The sequence below is a fragment of the Chiloscyllium punctatum genome, chromosome 25 (assembly GCF_047496795.1).
Source record: "Chiloscyllium punctatum isolate Juve2018m chromosome 25, sChiPun1.3, whole genome shotgun sequence".
Lineage (NCBI taxonomy): Eukaryota > Metazoa > Chordata > Chondrichthyes > Orectolobiformes > Hemiscylliidae > Chiloscyllium > Chiloscyllium punctatum.
In genome coordinates, this window is record NC_092763.1 from 34,807,216 (window position 1) to 34,824,684 (window position 17,469).

At 41.7% G+C, this 17,469-nt stretch overlaps 1 protein-coding gene across 9 annotated transcripts in view; it reads right to left on the reverse strand.

Moving 5' to 3' along the window:
• Positions 1–17,469, reverse strand: part of LOC140495845 (ecto-NOX disulfide-thiol exchanger 2-like) — a 227,290-nt gene that overhangs the window by 13,861 nt on the left and 195,960 nt on the right. For all 9 annotated transcript variants that reach the window (XM_072595025.1, XM_072595024.1, XM_072595018.1 and 6 more), the window contains 3 exons: positions 14,271–14,378; positions 8,934–8,984; positions 2,613–2,718 (listed from right to left, as the gene is read on the reverse strand). In XM_072595025.1, coding sequence (XP_072451126.1) covers positions 2,613–2,718; positions 8,934–8,984; positions 14,271–14,378 — 265 coding nt within the window. The remainder of the gene's footprint in view (positions 1–2,612; positions 2,719–8,933; positions 8,985–14,270; positions 14,379–17,469) is intronic.

Here is a 17,469-nt window from a genome sequence, read left to right on the forward strand (position 1 = left end):
TCACTGTCCACCCTATCTAACCCTCTGATTGGCTTATATGTCTCAATTAAGCCATATCTCAACCTTCTCTGTATCGAAAACACCCTCAAGTCCCTCAGACTGTCCTCATAAGACCTTCCCTCCATACCAGGCAACATCCTTGTAATCTCCTCTGAACCCTTTCCAAAACTTCCACATCCTTCCTATAATGTGGTGACCAGAACTGTATGCAAGACTCCAAGTGCGGCCACACCAGAGTTTTGTACAGCTACAGCATGACATCGTGGCTCCGAAACTCAATCCCTCTATCAATAAAAGCTAACACACTGTATGCCTTCTAAACAGCCCTATCAACCCTGGATGGCACAGTAGCTCAGTGGTTAGCACTGCTGCCTCACGGTGCCAGGGACCCAGGTTCGATTCCAGCCTTGGCGACTGTCTGTGTGGAGCTTGCACATTCTCCCCGTGTCTGCGTGGGTTTCCTCCGGGTGCTCCGGTTTCCTCCCACAATCCAGAGATGCGCAGGCCAGGTGAATTGGCCATGTTAAATTGCCCATAGTGTTAGGTGCATTAGTCAGGGGGAAATGGGTCTGGGTGGGTTACTCTTTGGAGGGTCGATGTGGACGTGTTGTTTCCATGCTGTAAGGGAATCTAATCTAACCTGGGTGGCAAATTTGAGGGATCTATGTACATGGACACTGAGATCTCTTTGCTCATCTACACTATCAAGAATCTTACCATTAGCCCAGAATTCTTATTCCCTTTGCTCCTTCCAAAGTGAATCACCTCACACTTTTCCACATTAAACTCCATTTGCCACCTCTCAGCCCAGCTATGCAGCTTATCTATGTCCCTCTGTAACCTACAACATCCTTCAGCACTATCCATAACTCCACTGACCTTCGTGTCATCTGCAAATTTACCAACCCATCTTTTTATGCCCTTATCCAGGTCATTCATAAAAATGACAAACAGCAGTGGTCCCAAAACAGATCCCTGCGGTACATCACTAGTAATTGAACTCCAGGATGAACATTTCCCATCAACCACCACCCTCTGTTCTCTTACAGCTTGCCAATTTCTGATCCAAACCGCTAAATCACCCTTAATCCCATACCTCCGTATTTTGTGCAATAGCCTTCTAGGGGGAACTTTATCAAACACCTTACTGAAATCCATGTACACCACATCAACTGCTTTTCGCTCATCCACCTGTTTGGTCACCACCTCAAAGCACTCAATGAGGTTTGTGAGGCATGACCTACCCTTCACAAAACTGTGTTGACTATCCTTAATCAAATTATTCCTCTCTCGATGATTATAAATCCTATCCCTTATAACCTTTTCCAAAACTTTACTCACAACCCAAGTAAGGCTCACTGGTCTATAATTAGCAGCATTGTCTTTACTCCCATTCTTGAGCAAGGGGACAATATTTGTTATCCTCCAGTCTTCTGGCACTATTCCTGTAGATAATGACGACATAAAGATCAAAGCCAAAGGTTCTACAATCTGCTCCCTAATTTCGCCGGGAGCATACCGAATAAGGCAGGTGAACTTGCAGCATGGGTTGGTAATGGGAATTCGATGTTGTGGCCATTTCGGAGACATTGGTAGAGCAGGGACAGGAATGGTTGTTGCAGGTTCCAGGATTTAGATGTTTCAGTAAAAACAGAGAAGATGGTAAAAGAGGGGGAGGTGCAGCATTGTTAGTCAAGGACAGTATTATGGTAGCAGAGAGGACGTTTGAGGACTTGTCTACTGAGGTAGTATGGGCTGAGGTTAAAAACAGATAGGATCAAGGAAAACCCTATAGGTACATCTGGAATAAAAGAATGACCAGAGAAAGATTAGGGCCAAACAAGGATAGTAGTGGGAAGTTGTGCGTAAAGTCAGAGGAGATGGGGAAGCGATAAATAAATATTTTTAGTCAATATTCATACTGGAAAAAGATTATGTTGTCGAGGAGAATACTGAGATACAGGCTACTAGGTTAGACGGAATTGAGGTTCACAAGGAGGAGGTATTAGCAATACTGGAAAGTGTGAAAATAGGTAAGTCCCCTGGGCTGGATAGGATTTATCCTAGGATTCTCTGCGAAGTCAGGCAGGAGATTGTAGAGCCTTTGGCTTTGATCTTATGACAATACCACTGTATCACCACCTCCCGGTATAGAGGTAGAAGTAGTTTGGCTTTACAATGGAGAGGAAACCCAACCTGGCTAAACAAGAATTTGAGGCAGATGTATGGTGCTGGAAAAGCACAGCAGGTTAGACAGCATCCGAGGAGCAGGAGAGTCAATGTTTTGGGGATAAGCCCTTCATTGGAAATATTCAAATTCTGAGTTTGCACACCATCTGATGCAGTAGCTAGGGAGTGGGATGAAGTTCCTATTTTCTATGATCTTGTGTTTAGAGGGTAGGGAAATCAATCATCTGTTCAAAATTGCAGTATAATAATAATCAATTAAGTGTTGACAGCAATTTATCTTAATTTAATGAACATTAATACTCTAATTTGTTAATTGGTCATCAGCATGATGCACACTATGGTAATTTTCTGTTCTGTTTTATAAACAAAAACACATCTTTAAGTTGACAAAAATGCTGTGCAATTCTAGAAGTGTCCCTTACCCACAAGTAGCGCTTCTCTTTCTGATCGAACAGGCCCTGTGATGACCCTATCCAATTCGCCATCCTTCTCTTGACTGGAACCTAGTATTACATATCCTGTGTTGTTCTGGGGGAGAGTGAAAGTTAAGTCATTAAACATTGCTTAGCTGACATTAAAACAATTTCAATTCCCACATTAGTCCATAAAAAGTCCAATTGTCCATTAATCTACCACCAGAAAACAGCAACAATGTCAGAAAAGGCCAGTTGACACCTGGGAGCTCCCAATTATAGCAATGAACATGCTAACATAGAAAGGAACTTGTTTAATCTTTCTACATAACAATCAAATTGAGAATTTGTTATAAAGGCAATAACAATTTTATAAACAACAGCCGGAGAGGGAATAGCAGAAAATTAAACCTTACCTGAAAAGTTTTGGATCATTACTATTAGAATCAGAGGTGTATAATGTTATGAAGAATAGTAGTAAGTCTGAGGATTGTGAGTTATTATGAACCAGACCAAGCCCCCTTCAAATATATCAGAGATAGCCTAGACCCCAACTTTTATCTTATTTAAAGGCAAGTGAAAGGTGTTGTGTCCCAGAAGTAAGTTGGCTGGTTACACCACTTGGCTTTAAGCAAAACACATTTTATTCTTATCCCATAGCCAAAATACAAAGAAAAGAAGGAAGAATTGAAATGACTTAACTCCATTGGAAAATGTAATAGAACATAGAAAATTACAGTGCAATACAGGCCCTTCGGCCCTCAATGTTGCACCGACCTATGAAACTAATCTGAAGCCCTTCTAACCTACACTGTTCCATTTTCATCCCTATGTTTATTCAATGACCATTTAAATGCCCTTAAAGTTGGCGAGTCTACTACTGTTGCAGGCAGTGCGTTCCACACCGCTACTACAGAGTAAGAAACTACCTCTGACATTGGTCCTATATCTATCACCCCTCAATTTAAAGCTATGTCCCCTCGTGCTAGCCACCACCATCCGAGGTCTCTCACTGTCCACCCTATTGAACCCTCTGATTAATGAAAACAGCCTCAAGTCCCTCAGCCTTTCCTCATAAGACCTTCTCTCCATACCAGGCAACTTCCTAGTAAATCTCCTCTGAATCCTTTCCAATGTTTCCACATCCTTCCTATAACAGTGACTAGAACTGTACGCAATACACCAAGTGCGGCCGCACCAGAGTTTTGTACAGCTGCAGCATGACCTTATGGTTCCGAAACTCAATCCCTCCACCAATAAAAGCTAACACACCGTATGCTTTCTTAACAGCCTTATCAACCTGGGTGACAACTTTAAGGGATCTATGTACATGGACACCGAGGTCTCTCTGCTCATCTACACCGCCAAGAATCTTACCATTAGCACAGTATTTATTATTCCTGTTGCTCCTTCCAAAGTGAATCACCTCACACTTTTCCACATTAAACTCCATTTGCCACCTCTCAGCCCAGCTCTGCCTCTGTGTCCCTCTATAACCTGCAGCATCCATTGGCACTATCCACAACTCCACTGAGCTTAGAGTCATCCACAAATTTACTGACCCATCCTTCAATATCCTCATCCAGGTTATTCATAAAAATGACAAACAGCAGAGCCCCAAAACAGATCCTTGTGGTACACCAATAGTAACTGAACGCCAGGATGAACATTTCCTATCAACCAGCACCCTCTGTCTTCTTTCAGCTAGCCAACTTCTGATCCAAACCGCTAAAACACTCTCAATCCCATGACCCCATATTTTGTGAAATAGCCTATCATGGGAAACCTTATCAAACTCCTTACTGAAATCCATATATACCACATCAACCACTTTACCCTCATCCACCTGCTTGGTCACGTTCTCGAGATTAAATAATTTATTAATTCTACTATAACCAGCGACTGTTCCAACGTCGTAATATCTCATAAACACATCCTTGGCAAAGACAAATTCAGTGAAATAGATTGTCTCATGTGCAATTCTGGCAGCAGAAAGAACTCCAGCTTTTAGCTGTAACAAAGAGTGAGGGATACAGTTTCTGAAAGAAAAGTCAGCGACTACTGAAAGCTAAACTAAAACTCTGATTCTGTGAGCCCGACTTCATCCGTTCATGCTGCTTCTATTGTTCCAACGTTTTAAAAAAACTCTGAGGCCTCACAAGCTGTTTACTTTATTGGCTTGGAGCAGATTGCTTGATACCTGTCTCAACCAGTCTTCATAAAAACTAAGGACAAAATATACCTCTTAAAGCTATTGTATTGTCAGAGTGCTTCAGAAACCAGCAAAAACCCACCAAAAACGTGACAAAAAGAAAACAAAAATGAGCGTGAACTAGCCAGTAACATAGAAACAGAAGAAACAATATATAAAAGATGGTAGCTGAAGTAAACATTAGTCCCTTAGAAGCAGCAACATTACAATAGAATGTGAGGAAATGGCAGAGATATTGAACAAGTATTTTGGGCAAGACTTTTGTGGAGGAGACAGGAAGGTCAAGTCAGGAAATATCTGATCTGATCAACCTATTTCCTTTAAAAGATTCCCACCCAAGATATACATTTAATCTGGGGAGGCAGAGGCAAAATGGAACAAAAGCAGAACAAAATGGAACAAAAACTAAAGTTGCTGAAAAAAATTTAGCCATGTCTGACAGCAACTGTGGAAAGAAATCACAACTGATGAAGGGTCTCTGGACTTGAAACACTAACTATGATTTCTTTCCACAGATGCTGCCGCATCTGCTGAGTTTTTCCAGCAATTGCTGCTTTTTTTTTCCAAGATTTCCAGCATCTGCAGTTCATTCAGTTTTTTTTTTGTTTAGAGTTAGGATTGCCACCTCAGGAAAGAGGCCCAAGACATCATAGGTGGATAGCCAAGTCACCAGGATAGAAGGCTGAAATCCATTTGCTGGGACATTGGGCATTCTTTTATGATGAATGTCAAAACTGACATTCCCTTCCCGACACTCCATATCCCCACACTCCCATGTCATGTCTATGTACCATATGTCATCCTTGTCCCAATACTTCCATGCCATCCTCCCTCCATAGTCACACACCTATTAGTATCTACAACAGGCAAAGCTCAGAATATCTTTTAAAAAGTACACGAAATATTAGCTCTATCAAGGCATTATGAGTTTTTTTTTAATAAGGTAATTGTAACTGACAAAACTCTCATCAAGAAAATTAATTCAACAAATGTAAATCTTTTGACGTGGTCAGTTATAAAAAATATTTATCGACATGCAAAACCAAAGACTTTCAAAGACCCATAATACTGTCAAAATGTGAATGCACGTCCTTTGCTGCAATGAATAAATTGGCCTTTTCAGGACTCACTTGTTTGACAGAAAGGCAAATTAAATGTTCGCATTCATTTCAACTAAGTTAGAATACAAGAGCAGAGATACACTGCAGAGGCTGTATAAGATCCTGGCCAGACAGCGTTTGAAATATTTTGGGTCATGCATCTAGAGATGAATGTGCTGGCATTAGACGGGATCCAAAGAAGGTTGGCAAGAATGATCTCGGGAAGGGCTTGTAATATGAGGAACATTTGAGGACTCTGGGCCTGTATTCAATGGAGCTTAGAAGAATTGGGGGGGTGGGGGGGGGATATCTCATTGAAACTTACAGAAAACTGAAAGATCTGGATGGAGGGGATGTAGAGAAAATGTTTCAACTTGTCATAAAGACCAGGATACAAAGGAACAGTCTCAGAGTAAAGGGACGACCCTGAAGGACTTAGGTGAGGAGGCATTTCTTCAGTTAGAGGGTGGTAAATCTGTGGAATGCATTGCCACAGAGGCCGTGGAGGCCAAGTCATTGAGTGTATTTACATTTTTTACATTAGATTCCCTACAGTGTGGAAAAAGGCCCTTCAGCCCAACCACACCGACCTTCCAAAGAGTAACCCACCCAGACCCATTTCCCTCTGACTAACGCACGTAACACTATGGGCAATTTAGCATGGCCAATTCACCTGAGCTGCACATCTTTGGACTGGGGGAGGAAGCCGGAGCACCCGGGGATAATGTGCAAACTCCACACAGGCTGGAGTCGAACCTGGGATCCTGGTGCTGTGAGGCAGCAGTGCTAACCACTGAGCCACCCACAAAGATGGATAGGTTCTCGATTATAAGGGAATCAAAGGTTATGGGGAAAAGGCAGGAGAATGGGGTTGAGAAGCACATCAGCCATGATTGAATGGTGCAGACTTGATGGACTGAATGGCCTAATTCTGCTCCACATTTTATGGTCTTTTAATAGCCAACCATGAATTCATAATAGCCCCATCTAAAATAAATCCCGAGAAAAATCAACAATGGAATCTATATAAATGAAACACCAGATAGACTTCAAAAGCAGGAATAATAATTTCATTTTCAGTTCAAAGCAGATTGCCTGTCGATCAATATAGAGTATAGCAGATGCTTACTTTCCTTTCTTAAATATAACAGCAGAGTCAATGGTTCACTGTAGGGATTCTATGATTTCTAAAGATCATTGGAACTTTACGAATCAGTTCAATACGTGACAAAAGAGTTTCCCCAGTTTATATTTATAACATTTTAAAATGGATTTTGGTACTTGCTTCTTTGGAAAAAGTATTGTGATGCATATCAACGCAAGTAATGATGATTAATTTAATGATCAGCTTCTGAAATACTCATCTTTGTGATGGAGTCAGCAAGGGCAGGATTGCGGAGTGCAGGGTTACTTACTACACCCTATCCAGGGGCTATAAAAATCCCATAGAAGTGGTAATGACAATCCAAGAATTGGGACCTGCCTGCAATGGTAAAATGTCCCTGCCTCTGTTCTTAAACTGAGTAACGTTTCCAAGTTTCCTGATGAAGGAGCAATGGTCCAAAAGCTAGTGTTTTCAAATAAGCCTGTTGAACTATAACCTGGTGTCGTGTGACCTTGCCCAACCCAGTCCAACACCAGCACCTCCACATCATGAGAAATATACAGAGGTGACATTGAGATACAGACAAGTTAAGTCAGTTGATAGTAAGATGGTAATGGATTACCATCCTGGCAAGTGCAATATTACTTGCTTTAGTTATAAAAATACAAAAGCAGAATAGTTTTTAAAGGCATGAAACTGTAAATTTTGAATCTCAGAAGGACATAGATGTACTCAAACAAGGAGCTCAGAAAGTTAGGATGCAGGTACAGCATACAATTAGGAAGGCAATTGGCATGTTGGCCTTTCTTACAAGGGGTTGAAGGACAAGATGCTAGACATTGTATTTCTATTGTGTAGGGCTTTGATCAGATGAGACTTGGAATGCTCTGCCCTCTTTTGGTCTCCATATTTACGGAATGATACACTTACAATGGAGCTGGAACAGTCAAAATTCAATAGATTAGTTCCTGGGATGAGAAGGTTGTGGTACAAATAGAAACTGAGGAAATTGAGTTTATATTTTCTGGAGTTTAGAAGAAAGTAAAGTGATTTATGTGAAACATACAGTGATCTAAATGGGGTTAGACACAGATGAGGTATTTTCCCTGGCTGGGATATCAAGAATATTAGAGTGAAGTATTAGAATAAAGGGACTTAAGATTTAGGACTGTGCTGAGAAGAAATTCCTTCATTCAAAGGATTGTATATCTTTGGAATTGTCACCCACAGATAATGCTCCATTACTAAATATGCTTAGGACAATTATTTGGTCTCAGGGAAGCATGGGGAATGGCAGCTATGAAGTTGAAAATCACTGAAAATCAGACATTCAATTGTGGAGCAAATTTGATTGGCTGTATTGTGTACTCCTGCATCTATTTCTGATATTCTTAGGAGTGAATAAAAAAGATAAAAATTCTATTATTTTTCAGTATCAGAATGTTAACCTCTGCTTTCTTTACAAAAATGTACAGTTCTTGTGATCTTGTCAGAGGAAGAATAAATTAGCCTTGGAATAATGCAAACTCAAAAGGCTAAAAAGCCCACTTCTATCTTTTTCTTAGATTTCTGAACAAATTCATATCAAAATTCTTATACATTTCTGGCATTTTCTGCAGTCTATTTTTGTTCATTATTTTGTTTCATGTTTTTTTTTATTCATGGTTTGGAAATATCATACTTGGAACAGTAGATGTAACTGGAATTAATCAGGAATATTCAAACTAACTTTCAGGTTGTTCGTTACTTGCAAAGTATTTGATAGAACCTAGGCTTTCAGGCAACAATTGCAAATTAATTTAGGGTTAAAAAAACCTCAACATTTTATGTTAATCTTATATAGTGCTAAAATGAATAAATATGAATTGTAATACCTAGGAAATGAAGATCTATTTTAAAGAATAAGTACTCACAGTTATTTGGTTTTCACTTTCCTCCATATCTTGTCTACACACACACTCCTCCTAAATTTAAATAGCATAAATTAATTCGCCATACTGATAAAGTAACACAAGTCTCATTTTGCCATCCATTCTCATGCATGCTTATGAATTTCTAATCATTTCCCTTTATGGTTAACTAACATATGGCTGATCAGCAACATTTATGTACAAAGCTATTAAAGCAGGTGGTGAAGTGATAGTGTCACTTGGAATAATCCCAAGGTCCAAGGTCATGCTAATGCTCTCGGGACCTGAGTTGAAATCTCATCATGACAACTGATGGAATTTAAATAAAATAAATAAAACCAGAATCTGATCAGAAAGCAATCAATTATTATAAAAACTCATCTGATTCACTAATAGTCTTTATAGAAGAAAAATCGTCCTGGTCTGGCCTACATGTGCCTCCTATTCCACGTTAAAGTGGTTGACTCTTAAATGCCCTCAGAAATGTCTTAGGATCATTAGGGATAGGCAACAATGCCTGCGTTCCCTATGATGTGTTCTGACAGAATAAAGAAGAATACAGCAATTTTACAAAGGATTTTTAGCTATTCATGATTTTAACTATGGAAGTTTCCACAAACAAGATGATTTTCAAACTGTCTGGGTAGGATGCAGGGAATTTCTAAACAAATTAATCACAATTTAAAGGAAATTGTACAAATGCAAGAACATTAGAAGTATGAGCTAGTGTGAGTAGTTTTCTGTGAAATACATAGTGAAGAAACATATTACAATTTTATCCCCAGAAAAGACTTAGTGAAACAAGTCAGGAGACTGGACGCCCAAACAACATATGGGTACCTGGGACTATGATGTTGTGGCCATCACAGAAACGTGGATAGAAGAGGGACAGGAATGGTTGTTGGAGGTTCCTGGTTACAGATGTTTCAGTAAGATTAGGGAGGGTGGTAAAAAAGGAGGGGGGTGGCGTTGCTAATTAGAAATGGTATAACGGCTGCAGAAAGGCAGTTCGAGGGGGATCTGCCTTTGGAGGTAGTATGGGCTGAAGTCAGAAATAGGAAAGGAGCAGTCACCTTGTTGGGTGTTTACTATAGACCCCCCAATAGCAGCAGAGATGTGGAGAAACAGATTGGGAAACAAATTTTGGATGACACAAAATTAAAGGAGACAGTGAGGTCTGCAGATGCTGGAGATTAGAGTTGAGAGGGTGTTGGGCCTGAGCCGTACATCTGGAATGAGGCTGGGACCCTCAGGGGTGGAGAGATAAATTGTGTGTTTGGGGTGGGGGGGGGGGGGGGGGGGCGGGGGGGAGAGATGGTGGGGAGCGGAGGTGAGGCTGGGGAGAAGGTAGCTGAGAGCGCAAAATTAAAGAGGCTGGTAAACAACAAGGACTACAGAAGACCTCAGGGCAGCACAATATTATAAACAATAGGCAGGTAGTAAATACAACTTGGCGTGGATAATAACTTGGCATGGATAATTTCATCTGCAGGAAATGCAGTCAGCTCCTGCTCCTCACAGACCGCGTTAGGGAACTGGAGCTGGAGTTGGATGAACTGAGGATTATTCAAAAGGCTGAGAGAGGGTGATAGATAGAAGCTACAGGGACATAGTTATGCCAGAGAACAGAGGTAGCTGGGTAACAGCTAGAGGTGGGAAGGGGAGGAAGCAGGCAGTGCAGGGATCCCCTGTGGTCGTTCCCCTCAACAATAAGTATACCGCTTTGGATACTGTTGAGGGGGAACGGCCTAGCAGGGGTAAGCTGCAGTGACCAGGTCTCTGGCACGAGGTCCGGCTCTAAGGCTCAGAAGGGAAAGGGGGAGAGGAGGAGAGCGCTAGTTATAGGAGACTCTATAGTTAGAGGGACGGACAGGCGGTTCTGTGGACATGGGCGAGACTCTCGGATGGTTTGTTGCCTCCCAGGTGCCAGGGTCCGAGACATCTCGGACCGTGTCTTCAGAATCCTTAAGGGGGAGGGTGTGCAGCCAGAAGTTGTGGTGCACGTTGGCACCAACGACATAGGTAGGAAGAGGGGTAGGGAGGTCATTCAGGAGCTCAGGGAGTTAGGCTGGAAGCTAAAAGCTAGGACGGACAGAGTCGTCACCTCTGGGTTGTTGCCGGTGCCACGTGACAGTGAGGCAAGGAATAGGGAGAGTGTGCAGTTGAACACGTGGCTGCAAGGATGGTGTAGGAGGGAGGGCTTCAGGTATTTGGACAATTGGACCGCATTCTGGGGAAGGTGGGACCTGTACAAGCAGGACAGGTTGCACCTGAACCAGAAGGGTAACAATATCCTGGGGGGTAGGTTTGCTAGGACTCTTCTGGGGGGTTTAAACTAATTTGGCAGGGGGATGGGATCCGGACTTGTAGTCCAGCAAGTAGGCTAGCTGTTTGTCAGGATGTCCAAGAATGTAGGGAGGCTGTGGAGAAGGTAGCACTGACAGGGAATACTTGTGGACACAGAGATGGGTTTAAGTGTGTATAATGCAATGCAAGGAGTATCAGAAATAAGGTGGGTGAACTTAAGGTGTGTATCGGTACCTGAGACTACGATGTTGTGGCCATCACAGAAACGTGGATAGAAGAGGGACAGGAATGGTTGTTGGAGGTTCCTGGTTACAGATGTTTCAGTAAGATTAGGGAGGGTGGTAAAAAAGGAGGGGCGGTGGCGTTGCTAATTAGAAATGGTATAACGGCTGCAGAAAGGCAGTTCGAGGGGGATCTGCCTTTGGAGGTAGTATGGGCTGAAGTCAGAAATACGAAAGGAGCAGTCACCTTGTTGGGTGTTTACTATAGGCCCCCCAATAGCAGCAGAGATGTGGAGAAACAGATTGGGAAACAAATTTTGGAAAGGTGCAGAAGCCACAGGGTAGTAGTCATGGGCGAATTCAACTTCCCAAATATTGATTGGAAGCTCTTTAGATCAAGTAGATTGGATGGGGTGGTGTTTGTGCAGTGTTGTCCAGGAAGCTTTTCTAACTCAGTATGTAGATTGTCCGACCAGAGGGGAGGCCATATTGGATTTGGTACTTGGTAACGAACCGGGACAAGTGATGGGCTTGTTTGTGGGTGAGCATTTTGGTGATGGTGACCACAATTCTGTGACTTTCACCTTGGTTATGGAGAGAGATAGGTGCGTGCAACAGGGTAGGTTTTACAATTGGGGTAAGGGTAAATACGCTGTAAGACAGGATCTGAGGAGCATAAGTTGGGAGCATAGGCTGTCAGGGAAGGATGTTGTGGAAATGTGGAACTTTTCAAGGAACAGATACGACATGTCCTTGACATGTATGTACCTGTCAGGCAGGAAAGAGATGGTCGTGTGAGGGAACCTTGGTTGACGAGGGAGGTTGAATGTCTTGTAAAGAGGAAGAAGGAGGCTTACATAAGGTTGAGGAAACAAGGTTCAGACAAAGCGTTGGAGGAATACAGGATAGCCAGAAGGGAGCTGAAGAAAGGGATTAGGAGAGCTAAGAGAGGGCATGAAAAATCTTTGGCGGATAGGATCAAGGATAACCCCAAGGTATTTTATGCGTATGTGAGAAACATGAGAATGACGAGAACGAGGGTAGGTCCGATCAAGGACAGTAGTGGGAGACTGTGTATTGAGTCGGAAGAGATAGGAGAGGTCTTGAATGAGTACTTTTCTTCAGTACTTACAAACGAGAGGGACCGTATTGTTGAAGAGGAGAGTGTGAAACGGACTGGTAAGCTAGAAGAGATACTCATTAGGAAGGAAGATGTGTCGGGCATTTTGAACAACTTGAGGATAGACAAGTCCCCCGGGCCTGATGGGATATATCCTAGGATTATGTGGGAAGCAAGAGAGGAAATTGCAGAGCCATTGGCAATGATCTTTTCGTCTTCACTGTCAACGGGGGTGGTACCAGGGGACTGGAGAGTGGTGAATGTGGTGCCTCTGTTCAAAAAAGGGAATAGGGATAACCCCAGGAATTACAGGCCAGTTAGTCTTACTTCGGTGGTAGGCAAAGTAATGGAATGGGTACTGAGGGATAGGATTTATGAGTATCTGGAAAGACACTGCTTGATTAGGGACAGCCAGCACGGATTTGAGAGGGGTAGGTCTTGCCTTACAAGTCTTATTGAATTCTTCGAGGAGGTGACCAAGCATGTGGATGAGGGTAGAGCAGTGGATATAGTGTACATGGATTTTAGTAAGGCATTTGATAAGGTTCCCCATGGTAGGCTTACGCGGAAAGTCAGGAGGCATGGGATAGTGGGAAGCTTGGCCAGTTGGATAGAGAACTGGCTAACCGGTCGAAATCAGAGTGGTGGTGGATGGTAAATATTCAGCCTGGAGCCCAGTTACAAGTGGAGTTCCGCAGGGATCAGTTCTGGGTCCTCTGCTGTTGGTACTTTTTATTAATGACTTGGAAGAGGGAGTCGAAGGGTGGGTCAGTAAATTTGCCGACAATACGAAGATTGGTGGAGTTGTGGATAGTGAGGAGGGCTGTTGTCAGCTGCAAAGAGACTTAGATATGATGCAGAACTGGGCTGAGGAGTGGCAGATGGAGTTCAACCCTGTCAAGTGTGAGGTTGTCCATTTTGGAAGGACAAATAAGAATGTGGAATACAGGGTTAACGGTAGGGTTCTTAGTAAGGTGGAGGAGCAGAGGGATCTTGGGGTCTATGTTCATAGATCATTGAAAGTTGCCACTCAGGTGGATAGAGTTTGTAAGAAGGCCTATGGTGTATTAGCGTTCATTAGCAGAGGGATTGAATTCAAGAGTTGTGAAGTGATGTTGCAGCTGTACAGGACCTTGTTTAGGGAACATTTGGAGTACTGTGTGCAGTTCTGGTCACCTCACTTTAGGAAAGATGTGGAAATTTTGGAGAGGGTGCAGAGAAGATTTACCAGGATGTTGCCTGGAATGGAGAATAGGTCATACAAGGATAGGTTGAGAGTGCTAGGCCTTTTCTCATTGGACCGGTGAAGGATGAGGGGTGACTTGATCGAGGTTTTTAAGATGATCAGAGGAATAGATAGAGTAGACAGTCAGAAACTTTTTCCCCGGGTACAACAGTGTTACAAGGGGACATAAATTTAAGTTGAAGGGTGGAAGGTATGGGGGGATGTCAGGGGTAGGTTCTTTACCCAGAGAGTGGTGGGGGCATGGAATGCGCTGCCTGGGGGAGTGGCAGAGTCAGAATCATTGGTGACCTTTAAGCGGCAATTGGATAGGTACATGGATGGGTACTTAAGCTAGGACAAATGTTCGGCACAACATCGTGGGCCGAAGGGCCTGTTCTGTGTTGTATTGTTCTATGTTCTATAAACCTGAGATATGGAACTACAGGAAGCAGTTCCTGTGCTCTCACCTTCTTTTTAAGTGTTTCCAACAACATCTCTGCTTTCTTCTTTTCTTCCTTTGCCTTCTCAAATTCAATTTCTTTCTTGTTGCATTCTTCTCTTAAGTTCAGAAGTTGCTGTTAATAATGAAGGAACAACAGGAAAAATTCACCAAATAAAACCATATTCTATTGTTCACAATTACTTATTTTATTTTTCATCTTTTCCTTTTATATAGGCAGAAGAACACAATCATTGCACAAGTGATGATTCCATTGTTGATGGGCAAGTATGCTATCTACAAGATCAAAAAGCTGTTTTTGTATTAAAGCAGAATTTGTGGCCTTTATTTCAAAAGGAAGTAGAGTTTAAAAATGCGGAGGTATTGCTAAAGCTGTTCAAGGCACACCATAACCACACCTGAAATACTGTAAAAGATTTTGGTCTCCTTATCTAAGGGAAAATGGACTAGCATTGGAGGCAGAGCAAAGAAAATTTACTAGATTGATTCTGGATATGGAAGGATTTTCTTATGAGGAGTGGTTGAGAAGATTGGGCTTGTATTCATTGGAGTTTAGAAGGACAGCGAATCCAAGGCAGCTTGACAAAGTAAATGCTGAGAGGATGGTTACCCCTGTGGGAAAACACAGGACCAGAGATCATAATCTTAGAGTGAATGGTCACTCATTTAAATCAGAGATGAGGAGTTACTTTTTGCTCTCGGAGGGCAGTTAATCTAGATGTTCGAGATTGGCTTGTTCAAAGTTGAGATAGACAGATTTTTATCAATAAATGAATACAAGATTATGTTGAGAAGGCAGGAAAGTAGAGTTGAGGATTATTAGATCAGCCATGATCTCATTGAACAATGGAGGTGACGTGATGGGCTGAATAGCCTACATCTGCTCCTCGGTCTTATGGAATCCTGAGCATATCCAAATAATGTTATGGTATTCTGTGTTTTGTATTTATTTTGCTAAATTAATCACCAATATTATATTCTAAAATAAAGAAATTGATTACTCCAGCAAGCTCTGATTTGTATTTCACATGAAGAGACTTTCTGGTCAAGTTGTTATCTTATGTACATTCTCTCAAATAATTCATGTAGTTATAAGCCAAATCAATGACTGTCAACTTGAATTATAATGCTACAAAATGGGAGATACTATAATTTAAATGTGTTGTCTTCAAAATTTGTTTTTTACTGTAGTACAAGATAGGATGATGCACCAGAACTCAAAAGTATCCTTCTGCAAGATATATTCACCTTTTCTGGACTGTTAGGAAAGTGAGAAGAGGTGAATAGTAATAATTCCTATGTCCACTAAGTGGACATCCTGCTGATAGCTTTGTTTACTTGGAATATTTCCCAAGGTCTTCAGGTTATATAGAGAATCAAATAGTGCAGTTTTGGGAATGGTTTTCAATAATTGTCAAATGCTTAACAACATCATTCTGAGCTCTGCGACTCATATTTATAAAATATACTTGCAGATTTCATAGAAGCTCTTATAGGTTAACATTTCTAAGCTACACCAAATCGATGATTTATACAACACCTGACCACTACTCAATTTCATTTTCTCACTTCAGTTGTTGGAATTTGCCAATCTACTTTGTTTAATAACATTTGCCCTACATGGAGGAGTCTACTTATTATAGTACTGAAAGTATTTACCTGCACGCTTCCTAAAAAGGTGAAACCAATCATGATCCAATATGGCACTGCTCATTCCAAAGAAAATTACACATTGTGCTGTGAGCTTGTCAATCATCGTTGTGTTCAAGATAAGGAGGATTGGGCAGGGCAATCCCAAAACTTCATTTTTTTTGTTTGAGAGAGATGCAATACCTATTTAATTTTATGCCCGGCTAATAAGGCAAAGCAATCTGATGTGCTACATTTCAAGCTTAAGTAAAGTCCTGGATTTTACTCTCAGTATGGATGGAAAGACTGGAAAACTCCCAGCTCTACAAACCTGATCTTTAAAAATGGCTGCCTGAACACTTAGGTTTTCTGTTCAGGGTGGGCAAACTCACAATAATGAAGACTGCTGCCAATTGTGGAGATGAGTTGGACAGAATGCCTACACAGGATTGCGCAGTGGCAAAACTTTAACAAATAAAATAGAAAACATCACTTTTTCCCTTCCTCAACTCCCAAAGACTCCTCATACCATCTCATGCCCTCCTACAAAGTATCCAGCACCTCATGTTCTCCATGCCAAGGAATGCACACCATTGGCCCCTCATATCAAACTCTGCTTCTTTATCCACTGAGTTAGCAGTATTGGCAGACCTCAGCAGCCATTAGATAAGTGGAACTTTACTCCAAGTATCTAATTCACATTTGTTAGTTCAGTTAGCAGAATGGTGATTTGCCAGTGGAATGCAGAACAACGCCAACAGTGCGGTTTCAACTCCCGCAGCAGCTAAGATGACCAGGAAGGTTGCACCTTCTCAACCTGCCCCCTGGCCTGAGAGGTGGTGACCCTTGGGTTAAACCACCATCTGTTGTCTCTCTCTAATGAGACCCTATGGTCTTCCTGGGACTATGACGACAATTACAAATTGCATTAAAGTTCTGCCATTCGTACCTTCATCATTTGTGAATTTGATTATCTGTACACATCAACTTTGCTGTTCCAGGTACCATATTCATTACTATGCACAATTTTCAGAAAAATATCAATTTTGGAGAAAATCTAAAATTAAAAATGGAGAGAGATATTGAAAGTATTCATGATACTTTAATTTATTTCCTGGACTGGAGAGTGCTCACAATGCATACATTGTCATGTTGTTGACTGGAGTGTTCGCATGAGGATGCATATGGTTGTTACAATCATTGAATCCTGCTGGACATCCTGATACAAAGGACAAGTAATACAATGTAATGTATTTCTTATTTTCATTGAATTGCTTTCCTAACAGGATACCTTTCTAGTTTTTAGAATATTGTTTTTATATTGTCTTTTATCTGTATACTTTATACATCAAGTTTTTCAATGTATGAAACCTATGCAGTTGGTATCTATTGTAAAATATTACCTGCTTTTGGAAAATGTTCCAAGGGAAAAACAGGTGGAATTTACTGCAATGGTCAAAATAAGGCTGGGTTGGATTGGTTTGCAGCAGTTGGGAGCTCCATCTATCGGGGGTAGCTTGGAAGGAAGTGACTTCATTTGGGGTGGGGGAGAAAAAGGCTGCAAGTATGGTGAGAGA